Genomic DNA, 13,398 nt, shown 5'->3' with positions numbered 1-13,398 from the left:
ATAATCCTATAATATCTAATTGTGGATTAACTTCCTGCCAGATTTAGGAGTGGGGGGAAGGATTAGGTCAGGGAAGAACTGGACCAAGCAGCTGCTGCTCCCCAATTTGGGTCACCGGTTGAACCATGGAAAGAGAGAAGGCATAGGTATGTTTCCCCAGAGGTGCTCTGGTAGTCCTTGAATTACTGAAATTCTCAAAGAGTAACAGGAAGAAGTAATAGAAAACTGAATGGTTGAAGCTGCATCTTGAAACACGAGATAAGGACAGGTTCTGAGCCAGGAACAAAAGACACAGCAGCGGCTGTAGGGAACTGTAGGGCAGAATCAATCTCTTACAGGCCAGTCTATCATGATGGCCCTTGGGTCTCTCCTCAGGTCAGAACCTCTCTCATGTCTGATGTTGGACTGAATTCTGGAGCAAGGCATTTTGGGGCAGGACACTTTTAACAACAACTGTCTGCTTTCAAGGATATCAGTCTAATATTCTCAATGGCCAAGGTTGGGAGCTGCTGCAAACTGTAAAATTTAATCTCATGATTGAAATGTAAACCATTTTTGCCACAAAACCTTGATGTGAAGTCAGTTACCAAGCCATAGTTTGGAAGCAAATTAATTGCTCATGCTAAACATAATTCATCTGATTCAGACATCATGGTAAAGAACGGTCAGGCCAAACTGGAAATGTATAAGCAAATCAGCCACACGGTCTGGAAGATCACTGAAGTGATGTTCAAAATGAGTCAAGATGAAGCATACCATTTTCTTCCCAGGAAGAAGTCTCTGAACCAGGAAAAAATCCAGGCAACAGGTTGCCAAGGAGCTTGAAAAGGTGTCAACAACTCCTAGGAATATGAAATATTTTCCCACCTCTGTTGTCCGGCCAGTCACCTTCTATTCTGTAGCTCTTCCTCCTCCCTCAGCCCCAACCATGGGAGAGGAAAACCCTTGCAAAAGTCTTTGCTCCCAAAGCCATTCTTCCTCCCCATTCCACCTGCTGTAATTGCAGCCTAATTGTATTTAGAGCCCCCAATTCACCCTTCCCAACTACCTGTCTTCTTGTATATACAGGCTTTAAGTCAAATCCTTTTCAATCATGGCATAATCCTTGATTCATATTCCTCCTTTTGAAGTCCCAGCCACTCTTGCAAGCCAACTAACTGCTCTTCTTTCTCCTATATCTACTGTCTGGCACTGTGCCTGACTGGGACCTAGAGAAGCAACTGATCACAAAGGAGGGTCAATCCACAGATTTCAACCACACAGCACCTACAAAAAAAGTATGAAGGTTGTCTTCCGGGTTGGCGCCATCGCCGAATGGCGGACTCCCTCCGAGCTCCGGAGGGAGCCGGCTCGGCAGGGGCTGGGTTTTACCGCACCGGCGATGCGGGGACCCTTAGAAACCACGGCCACGGGGGCCGTGGACTTGGAGACTCGGCTAGCACCGCTAGCGCCCTCCCGACTCGTGAAGGAGCCTTTTTAAAGGCTACGGATCGGGTGCCGGGGAGAAGCGTGGTGCTTTGAGTCCTCTGCCATCCCTGCCGAGCGAAGCCGCATGCCATCCGGCGGAGAGCGCTGACTTCTTCCATTGAGAATTTGGACTTTTAACAACAACCCGTGAGTAAATTGGAAATCGGGTTTAAAAGAAGAAAAATTTTTTGGATTTGAGACGAGCGGGGGGGATCTAAAAAGGAAGTCAGTCCCCCTCCCTATTGTAGACATTTTAAAACAAGGATTGGGAAGCCAAGGCCCAAAAAGAACGGTATCTTTGCTAAAATCAAGAATTCCATGATGGGAAAGTACAAGAATTGTGCTGGAGGAAGAATTGAAGGAGAAGGAAAATGCACCCCCCTCCCTGGGAACCGGGGCGATTGAGGAGTGAGCCTGGTGAAAAGAGCCGGTGATTTTGACAGCTGTCAAAGTAGCTGTCAAAGTCGGAATTTTAAAGAGGATTTTATTACAAGGACCTTGCTGGTCAAATTTGTTACAACTTGATATAATTTGTTAAGACTTGAATACAAAATGGCGAAAATACGGAGAACAATCGGATTTTTGGAAACAAAGTTACAACAACCCCCCTAGAGGAGCTTCGGGACATTACAAAGATGGGCGTAAGCCGGGAAAAATACAACACTTCGGAATTTCACAGAACTGGTTATCTCCTGGGAAAGCTGCAAAACTGAAACTGAATCTCGTCTACAGGGTGTTTAGACTAAAAGGAGACAACAGAATACTTTACTGAAGAAGGAAGGGACTGAACGCAAGTTTTTGTTCCTGAATAACAACAACCCATGTAGAGTTACTAAACTTCTGAATAAGAAAGTTTTAGCAGCGGAACAAGAGGAAGCTGGACTATAACCTTGAAAGAACAATGGGGGGAATTTTATAATTTGACATTTTTAAAGATTTAGGAATTAATTTTTAAAAAGTAATCCTAAAAATGGGAAATAATTCTGCAAGGAGTTGGGGGAAAAATGGGATTGATGGACTTAAGACTTCCAGGCTGGAAACATAGATTGGAGGATAAGGGAAATTAAACCGGGGAAGGGGAGGGAGAATTAGAATCCAAAGGCTTGCAACTATTTTCTGAATTGGTTTTCTTTTTTCTAATATATTTCTTATTTTTTTATACTTTTATTCTGTGTGCTTTTACTTTAATGGGAAAAAAGGGGGACATTGTGGAAAGAAAAGGGGGCGGGCTATGGGGAGAGATCTTTTGCTTTTTTTTTATCAAGGGTGTTGCATAAGGTTTGTATAAATTTAAATTTGAACAATGGGGTATATAAATTGTGCTTTAAATCAGAAACAGAACTTGTGGAAACAACAATATGAAAGGGGAATACGGTAGGGGTGGGGGAAGGGGGGAGTCCCAGAAAGTGGATGTTTGAAAATAAGGTTCTGAATGTAAAAAAAAAAAAAAAAAAAAAAAACCCTTGCAAAAGTCTTTGCTCCCAAAGCCATTCTTCCTCCCCATTCCACCTGCTGTAATTGCAGCCTAATTGTATTTAGAGCCCCCAATTCACCCTTCCCAACTACCTGTCTTCTTGTATATACAGGCTTTAAGTCAAATCCTTTTCAATCATGGCATAATCCTTGATTCATATTCCTCCTTTTGAAGTCCCAGCCACTCTTGCAAGCCAACTAACTGCTCTTCTTTCTCCTATATCTACTGTCTGGCACTGTGCCTGACTGGGACCTAGAGAAGCAACTGATCACAAAGGAGGGTCAATCCACAGATTTCAACCACACAGCACCTACAAAAAAAGTATGAAGGTTGTCATACCAGATAAGTCGACCTTGCATCCCGAGGAGGAGACAGAGAGAGTCCTCATCTCTGTTAGAAAGCACTCTGAACTGGTATTTTCATGGCATTATCTGCACTAGGCTTGGCACACACACACACACACCCGCCTCCCCCTCAGAGGATTTCCTGCCTTGGTCCCCAACATAGTTGCAGAATGAGTCACCATAGACACCCTGTGGTCTCATACAAAAGGAGAAGGGAGAAACCCAGCTACATGACTGACAGTGTTCACGTACAGCAGCCTTAACTCAACTTGGTATCCCCCTCCAGATGTTTTGGAGTACAACTCCCATCAGCCCCACCCAAAAAGTATTTGTAGCCTAAAACATCTGGAGGGCACCAGCTTGGGAAAGGCTGCTGTAGAGGTGGTTGTTCTAAAACACTGCAACAGTGCTGAGAGATGAACCCATGGAAAAATGCTGCAGGAAGATAAGCAGACCTTTGCCTTCATCAAGCTAGCAGAAGTTCTACTTTGGTCCTCTGCAGGGACAAATTGTTCACATACTTTTAGCAAGAGGACAAAGAGAAATTCCCACCCACAAGTAAGTAAAAGCTTGAACTCCCCTCACCTTAAATTCTTAAGGATCTACATTCTTCAGGTTGCTTGGCGAGGAAGGGGAGGCTAAAAATATTCTTAAAAATAAAAACCATTGCTGCACCAGCTCTACAATTCTGAGATTCTATGATTAGGAACAGGTACAGCAGAAAGAAGAAAAGGAGGAGATGTTTGTGGGGGGCTGATTGCTCTCCCACCGGGAAGACTGAGAAATGAAGGACAGAGAGTTTTCCTCCCTTCATGATCCAAACTGGCACGCCATCAGCCATCAATTGAAAAAGGAGTGGGAGCAAGGGAGGAGGCCTGAAGGAGGGCCATCAAGAAGTGGTGCAGTTCTTCCCTTTTGATTGGAGAACTTGCTCTCTAGGGCAAAGGTACCCATGCCATAGAAATGCCTCTTGCAATTGGGAAACTGGCTTGAAGGGTTAAGGGTTCAACAGACTGGACAATTCATAAAAAAACACATCTTTTGAGCTCCTCCTTATACAGGCCATCCAGAGGGGAATGGCATCACACTCTACTTTTACTATTACAATTTTCACCCTATGTAAAGTTGGTATGGGAGCCGGATCTTAAGGAACAATTTGAGGTATCTCAATGGATGAAGATCTGGTCTATCCACCCTTTTAGACTGTCTCTGCCAGCATTGGGGTGGGGGTGGGGAGTCTTCCATCAGTAGTATTTTACCCTAGAATGTTTGGCTCACATGTATGTATTTTTCCTATTTTTGATAAAGGTAATGCAGATCCTATATGTAAACAGTAAACTGTATATCTTCTGGTAGCAGCTTGATTAGTCATCACTCAGGGCTGGGAAGACGCTTCATGCTGCACCCTAGATAGCTGGTTCAAGAAAGTTATGTTCATTGCTATTTCAGAGATATTGAGATGTAATCTTCCTTTGGCTAGGAAGACACTGATTCTTCTGATTGCACCTCTGCTTGTGGGTTATTTTTAATCAATATTTGTTTATTTTATTAAATTTATATATGACAATGCAGTCAGACAGGCAAATCCCTTCAGAATACAATTTTATTTGACCAGATCTATAAACAGGCAAGACATTTTTTCTCATCATTGTACAGTATAAGTTGTGTCTTATACCCCATTTATAATTTTATTTGTGTCCATTTCATTCACTCCTGATTTTTTTCTTTTGACTTTATTATCAAGAGCTCCGTGCACTGAACTTACATTATTTTGTTATTATTGATTGTTTCTCTGTGTGTGTGTAACGTTGTTCAATATTTTTTAATTAAAAAATGTATCCTGCCAGACCGTATCCACCAAAGCTTTACATGGAGTAGGTCCACAGAAATCAATAGATCTAAGTTAGTCATATCCATTAATTTCAATAGGTCTACTTTTTCAAAAGTTGTAAAACAATGAAGTCAACTTAGCTTAAGTACTGATTAAATTTTGTCTTTCCTGTTCTAATAATTGTAATGATTCAAATATAGCTGTGTTATTATTCAAAAACATTTGAACAATCAACTGACAGAATCTTTTTTTGGACATCCTTCCCACAAATAATCCTGGGAACTATAGTTTACCCATCACAGAGCCGCGGTTCCCAAAAACCTTTTTAAAAACTACAGTTCCCTTTTCTTTGTGGCAGCTTGAGGCTAGAGTACTCTCCCAGTCTCAGACTTTAAGGGAAGGGGAATCTCTACCTATGACTTACATATGGGACTCCCCCATGGTGGGGTGGGCTCTTCCATTTTACATATGTAAATCTGACACTACAAGATCTATAACCCACAAAGCTGAGGACAGGCAGTGCCATTCACTTCCTTGGTCTCCCAGGCTAGATACCCAATTCCAAAAAAGATGTGAATATTTCCCTAAAGGCCACCTGATGAATGTGTATCTAAGATGCAAGTTCTAACTGGCTAGCCCAAGGCCAACCCACTACCCAAGACAGCACCCAGCCTTACTCCCATACCAGGGCAGCTTAAATTGCAGGATACTCACACCTGATCACTTACCTCCCAAGATTCGCATTCAGCTGGAAGAGCTTTGCTCCCACCTCCCGCCACATCTTCAGCATGGCTGCTCTAAAACTTGTGACCGCTCAGGTACAGAAAGTGGTGCCCAGGTGATGTCTCTGCTCCCTTCACACACATAACTATATTGCTCTTCATATAGTGTCTGGAAATCTCCTACACAAACATCGTCAGTGCCACAAGCCATGAATTTAGAGAACAAACTGATCTTGCGCTATTGACAGAAGAACATACACACACAAAAAGAATTCCTCTGAATCCAGACAACAACAGACTCTAAAAACAACCATCAAAGAGGCTTGACCTCTCCCTAGGAAACAGGAGATGGTTGACAATTCATATAGCTGGTCTCCCTGGTTCAGGGAACTGCTTTAACATCTAACCAGAAGCTCTGGAGAAATAAATGTTCAACAGCAAACTGTTTAGAAAGTGGAAGTATCATGTACCTCCCTTTAATTGGAAGCCAACTACCAATTAAAATACTATTATCAGATGACTTAGCCTATTGCTTCAGTTGCTAAAGCAGGTTTTCAGGTAACTTATAATACTGTTATGTACTGAGTTGAATAGGATCCAAACTGCAGCAGTCTGATTGGTCCTAGAACAATAGGATCCAAAAGGCAGCAGTCTGATTGGTCCTAGAACAATAGGATTCAGAATGCAGCAGTCTGATTGGTCCTAGAACAATGCAGCAGTATGATTGGTTGGCAGGAACCACCCAATCATGCTCCAGATAGAAGTGAATCCACAACCTGATTGGCTTACAGTAGAATTCCGGAATTAGCCAATCATGTGCAGCCCATTGTGTAAATAATGTATATAAAGCAGATGCTTTGAGGGGACTTTCATTCATTCCTCCTCACCACTATGAGCTGAATAAAGAGCATGAAATCACTTTACGACTCTTGAGTATATTTCAAATACAATGACAAAAATGGGAGGCAGAATCTCCTCACCTCAAAAAGGATGCTGCAGAGCTGGGAAAGGTTTGAAAAAGGGCAACCAGAATGATCACAAAGATGGATCAAAGCTCACAGCACTTGGAGATTTCCAGTTTGGATAAAAACCAAGAAAGAGGAAAAGGGAACAGAGAAATGTTTGTCTCCCTCTTTCACAATACTAGAACTCAGGGCCATCCAACGAAGCTGACTGCTGGAAGTTTCAGGAGAGACAAAAGAAAGTGCATCTTCACACAGCACACAATGGAATTCACTTCATGGAGGATAAGGCTATCAATGGCTACTAGCCACTATGGCTAAGTTCCAGTGTCAGAAATCAGCCATGTGTGTTTTTCCCCCCGACTAACACGGGTCAATTGTGAGAACATGGAGATCTCTGGATGCCAGGTTGGCGACTGGGAAAAGCAAAATGTCACTTACAGAAACATCTGAAAGATTTTCCTGGAAGCTTGAATTAGTTTTATTCTGGATTGTTTTATTTGATGTTTTAATGTGCTGTAAAGCAGTATAGAAATTATCATCATCATCATCATTATTCTATTATTATTATTATTATTATTATTATTATTATTATTATTATTTTCCCAGTAGTGATGTATGGAAGTGAGAGCTGGGCATAAAGAAGGCTGATGGCCGAAGAGTTGATGCTTTTGAATTATGGTGCTGGAGGAGACTCTTGAGAGTCCCATGGACTGCAAGAAGATCAAACCTATCCATTCTGAAGGAAATCAGCCCTGAGTGCTCACTGGAAGGACAGATCCTGAAGCTGAGGCTCCAGTACTTTGGCCACCTTGTGAAAAGAGAAGACTCCCTGGAAAAGACCCCGATGTTGGGAAAGATGGAGGGTGCAAGGAGAAGGGGACGACAGAGGATGAGATGGTTGGACAGTGTTCTCGAAGCTACCAGCATGAGTTTGACCAAACTGTGGGAGGCAGTGGAAGACAGGAGTGCCTGGCGTGCTCTGGTCCATGGGGGTCACGAAGAGTCGGACATGACTAAACAACAACAACAACTGGGGGGAATGGTGCCTAGACATTCCATTGTGGTGACTGTAACCTAGGTTTAATGTGCCATTTGGTGATTAGATTATATATCTGAGTTTCTAACACTGCTATGTTCTCTCTCCACTGTCAGAAGCAATATGCCTCTGAACACTAGCCGCTGGGAATCTCATGTGGGAAGAGAGCTTCTCAATGGGGCATCTGTTTGGACTCTGTGAGAACAGGATGCTGGGCTAGATGGGTCTTTCACCTGATTCCGCTATAGGGCTTTTGCATTCTAAAATGGTGACATAAAGTTTAACTCCTTCTGTGAGCCAAAGAAGACATACTAAAACGTAGGCTGAAGAGAAAAGCGGAATGCTGCTAGATAGCAGGTAACGAGCACAGAGCCTATTCCTATAAGGAGCTTTACAGAATGTGGGACAAGGGAGAAAGGGGTCAAAAAAATATGAAAGAAGGTGGAATTAAGGGAACGTGTAGGCTGGCCAGTGATAAGTTACAGTAAGGGAGGTGGAGTGAAAAATGTAGAAATAGGGAGAACTGCTGAGCCATGAACAAACAAAATCAGAGGAATGAAGTATCTGTCTAATGAAGGACGCTTGGTACCATTAATTAGTTGTTATTGGGTTCATTATGTGGCTTCAAATACCCACATGCATGAGTCATCACCTAGGACACGGGTTACACCTCATTGCTGGGTTCACCATCAGCATTAGGTCATGAAATATGGGAGGTGCAGGAGGGAGGTGTCTGAGAAGGGGATATTCAAGTTAAGCAAGCTCGTGAAACTGTTAAATGAAAGTCCAGGGAGGGAAAGCCACAAAAGAATTACTGTAAACATTCTCTCTCAGGCCACAATCCTAGGCACACTGATAAAGGAGCAAGTGGCACTGAACTAAATGGACAGCTTAATTTCCAGATTAATGTGTGCAGGATCGGACTGCCAGGAGCCACCTTGGCCTGCAATATAGAAATCTTCCCATTTCCCCCCGTCCCAATAAGAGAGCCTCCCCAAAGCCACTCTGTCCGGGAGGTTCCAGAGAAGGAAGGGTTTTGCCAATCCACCCATCCCAAACCTGAAAGGATCCAGAATCTGAGATGAGGAAGAAATCCTGCTTTCAAAATGCTATTTTAAAGGATTTCAAGCCATCATTAGGAAATGGGGGGGGGGGGAGCGAGAAGTGGAAGAGAAGAATCCATGAAACTACATAAACAGCTGTCAATATAATACAAGCATTGTGCTTTCCAAAACCCTGACACCCAACCATATAGAAATCTGCTCCTAGCATTCAGCAAGACAGTAAAGATGCAAAAGCAGAGGAAGACTGAGAGCTCATTCACTTGAATGAGTTCCACCACAACCAGTAATTTTTCTGTTTGAAAAGGCCATATCCAAAATAAAAATATGAAACAAACAAGAAAACAGCATAGCTTGACAATTAACTAATCCTCACTTGCCTAGAAGTAGAAACATTTTATGGAAAAGTGGCTCAGAAAACCAATCCAAGGACCTTGTAGCAAACAAATAAATGGGAAGTGGTTGTAGCAGTTTAGTGGCAGAGCATCTGCTTTACACGAAACCCTAGAGAGCCACTGCCAGTCAATGTAGGTAAGACTGAACTAAGCAGGCCAAAGGTTTGACGATTACTTCTTGCGTGCAATTAACTTGCAAAATTGCAGACTTGCGCAGCTGAAATTCCACAATTTAACTGCACACAAGGTAGAGAACTTAAAACCTCCTGTGTTGTTGTTGTTTAGTTGTTTAGTCGTGTCCGACTCTTTGTGACCCCATGGACCAGAGCACACCAGGCACTTCTGTCTTCCACTGCCTCCCGCAGTTTGGTCAAACTCATGCTGGTAGCTTAAACCTCCTGTAGAGCAGGGCTTTCCTGGTGCGGAAAGAGCTGATAAGCTCTCAGACTGCTTACAGAGCTCACAAAATCTTGTAGGAACTTGAACAGTCCCGTGAGATCTTGTGAGAGCATCCCAGAGCCTGGTAAGCAAGTCATTCTTGCTTGGTAGGTAAGGATGGCTGTGCAGGGGCATTTCTTATATATACGTACCATTGCCAAAACATAACCCCCACGCAAGACATGGTCATGCTGCATAAGGCAGCTTCCTTTAAAAAAACAGCAGCCTGCCTCCAGCTCTTGAACATTTCCCAAAAATGTCCTGTAGAGGGCAGAGCCTGCTCACCTTCTGCCAGACAACACTACTATAGGCACTTGGTCAAGGGTGACCTTCTCTGCAGACTCCAGAACAAATTACAACAGCTTGCAGGATTAGAAGAGGCAACCTGTTTTTTTTTGTTTTCGTTTTGGCTACTTATTCCACACCTGAACCTTTATGAAGGCAGTTTCCCCACATACATATTCGGAGCAACCAACTTGGTAAGACCCTGCATTACAAAAAAGAAATCCAAGCCAACAATTTTTTGTCCTACTGAAGGATGCCAAGTAACACTATTTCTGCACTCACCCAATCTCTGTTTTTGAACAGTCAAAAAAAGAATTAGATCAACTCACCAGCGGCTTACATGGTTCTCCCCCTCCTAATTTAATACCCACAGCAACCCTATGAGGTAGGTTAGGCTGAGAGGCAGTGACTGGCCAAGGTCACCCAGTGAGCTTCATGGGCAAGTGGGGATTTCAACCCTGGTCTCCCAGGTCCTAGTACAACATACTAACCACTACACCACACTGGCTCTTTATCAGAATAAATATATTGTCCCCGCCCTAGGCATTTAATCTGTGTCAGCTTTAAGATGTTTTCACTCTGCGTCCTGTGTTAAGCTGAATCTAAACTTCTATTGTTAGCAAACGTTAAATTGCATTACTGTACGTATTGTTGGAGGAGACTATTGAGAGTCCCATGAACTGCAAGAAGATCAAACCTATCCATTCTGAAGGAAATCAGCCCTGAGTGCTCACTGGAAGGACAGATCCTGAAGCTGAGGCTCCAATACTTTGGCCACCTCATGAGAAGAGAAGACTCCCTGGAAAAGACCTGATGTTGGGAAAGATTGCGAGCACAAGGAGAAGGGGACTACAGAAGACGAGACGGTTAGACAGTGTTCTCAAAGCTACCAACATGAGCGGGAGGCAGTGGAAGACAGGAGTGCCTGGCGTGCTCTGGTCCATGGGGTCACGAAGAGTCAGACACAACTAAACGACTAAACAACAACAATTGTTGGGAAGCGCCCTGAGCAACAAACATTTAGGCCAATCCAGTGAAGAGATAAGACAAAAAGTCAAAACACCACAGACACCTGGATTTTTTAAAGGCACAATCATTTGCATTTTACTGATGGATAACTGAGTGTCCACACATTACATAGGAGCAAATGTGGATTTTCTATATACCGGTAGTCATCAAGGATCTGCAGCTAATCTCGGCTCTCTCTGATATGCATACCTGTTCTATGTCTTCGTTGCATTCACACTTTCTCATTTTTTCAGAAGACATTTATAGATTAAAACTGAAGGCGCCTGCTGAATCTCTATAGGCAGAGTGTGCCACAAGACTGGGCCAATGACACCAACATTACTTGTTTTTGTCAAATGAGCCTTGCCAACTCAGGGAACAACCAAGAATGATCCTGCAAATGATATAAGGGTTTAGGCACTCCCTGAGGTACCCTGGACCTAGGATGTTCAGGGCTTTGTCAATTAATACAAGAACCTTGAACCTGGCTCTGTAGTAGATGGGCAGGCAGGCCTGATGCTTCAACAATGGTGTCCCATGTTCTCAGCCAGATGCCCCCATCAGCAATCTGGCCACCACATTCTCTACCAGTTGGAGCTTCTGAACTAGGACCAAGGGCAGCCCCACAGAGAATGCATTGCAGTATTTCAGCCTCAAGGTAACCAACACATGTACTGCAGTGGTCAGGCTATGAATTGGGCTGGTGGCTTTGACAAGGCTATGCAACTGCGTTGCCCTTGAGAAAGTCAGGATTTAAAGCCAGATTGTTCAAACCCAGCTGTCCACTGTTTCTGTTTATTGGAATACCACAGTGTCAAAGCAGATTTTACCATCAAACCAACAGCTGAATTTAACTGCAAATATAGTGATTTGCAAAGGGATGCCAGAGGTAAAGAGGACTGGGCTTGGTCAGGAAATGGTACGTTTAAAACAAAAAAGCCATAGTAAAAATAAAGAAATAATAAAAAGAAGCTTCCAGAGGATATAAATTAAAACGCCAACAGCCCAAGGGAGATGTTTATGAATGCAATTCCCAATGCACTTATTTTAAACTTAGTCTGCAAATGCAAAAAGCTGAGTGAAAACCCAGCAAGTCAGCACAACTGAGAAGAGCAGATATACAGAGAGCAGCAAACTTCTCTCCTAGATCTCTTAAGTGCCTTTGGTGTAAACCCCACCCCAGAGAGTAAGGAGATTAGAAAACCTCACAGGTGGCAGCAGCCTGGTTAGCGTAATTATTCTCCTATGCCTACTGCTAATATGACACCAAGGGAAGGCGAAAACTGGAGCCCTTTAAGTGATTTCCCGGTGTAGGTTTCATTGATCAGAGCACAAATATTGCATTGAGAGGATACACAAAGACAATAGTTTGAATCCAGTAGGAGAAATGTAACTTTGCAGCCGCCACATCTTGCTAATGGCACAGCAGCTCAATAAAAGCTGACCATCACACTGAAAATTCAGCAGGCCTGACTTTCTCCATTTTCAGGAGAGCTCAGGATGGTAGTAGAGAGAAACTAAACTACAGTACATCACAAATCTGCACAGCATCAATTTGTAGATTAACACTCAGGAACGTGTGTGTTTCTTTAACCCAACCCTGAAGAAATAGGTTAGTCCCCACCCAGAGCAAACACAATTTATGCCTCCAGGTCATAAAATACTGAGTAAAATATTTACCATCTAAGTGACAATAAGCGCTGTTCAAGCAGCAATACCCAAGCTACATTCACACCATGCACTGTGATATACCACTTTAATAAGTCATAGAGACCTGTATTTTTTTAAGATGTTGAGAGTTGTTAGGAGGACCCTATTCCCCTCTGAGAGATATAGTTCCGTGAGTTCCCTGAGAAGAGGAAGTGATTGTGAAATCACACCGAGAACCATAGGTCTTTGAGGAGAATAGGGGCTCCTAGCAACTTTCATCATCCTCAACGAAATACAGCTCCCATAACTTTGGGGGGGGGTATAACTATTTAAAGTGGCATCATAGTGCTTTAAAAGTATGGTGTGAATGTGGCCAGTATGAAGTGAGGCTCAGGGGGATTGGGGGGGGGAGACAAATAAAATAATAATTAAATTACCTGTTTGATTAGACTGTCTATAATAACCCTCCCCACTCACTGAAAGATTCTCCAGCAAAGGTACTGAACCACAAGCTAACACAAATAAAACGGGGAATACAGAAACAGCATTAAAACCCACAACCATTAAAAGCAAATAAGAAGAGCAAAATCTTTCCCAGTAAGCTGAAAACCAACAGCAAAGGCCCTGGCAACCAAATAAGGAGAGGGAGTTGTAGAGAGGAACATCCATAAATTGCCCCCCCTCCTTTTGGCCTCCACTACACCTGATGGTGAGCCAGTAAT

The 13,398-nt window shown here is 43.1% G+C and overlaps 1 protein-coding gene across 4 annotated transcripts in view; it reads right to left on the bottom strand.

Moving 5' to 3' along the window:
• ACOT7 (acyl-CoA thioesterase 7) overlaps positions 1-13,398 on the bottom strand; it is a 65,285-nt gene that overhangs the window by 48,658 nt on the left and 3,229 nt on the right. Inside the window, exon 1 of one of the 4 annotated variants that reach the window (XM_083628893.1) lies at positions 3,281-3,380. The exons of 2 other annotated variants lie outside the window; for them this stretch is intronic. In XM_083628893.1, the coding sequence (XP_083485019.1) occupies positions 3,281-3,300 (20 nt within the window). In that variant the 5' untranslated portion in view covers positions 3,301-3,380. Of the gene's footprint in view, positions 1-3,280; positions 3,381-13,398 lie in introns of those variants that run through there. One more of the 4 variants, XM_083628894.1, reaches the window with a different exon arrangement.

The sequence above is a fragment of the Podarcis filfolensis genome (assembly GCF_964270895.1).
Source record: "Podarcis filfolensis genome assembly, chromosome: 8".
Taxonomy (NCBI): Eukaryota; Metazoa; Chordata; class Lepidosauria; order Squamata; family Lacertidae; genus Podarcis; species Podarcis filfolensis.
This window is presented reverse-complemented; position numbering and strand designations above follow the sequence as displayed.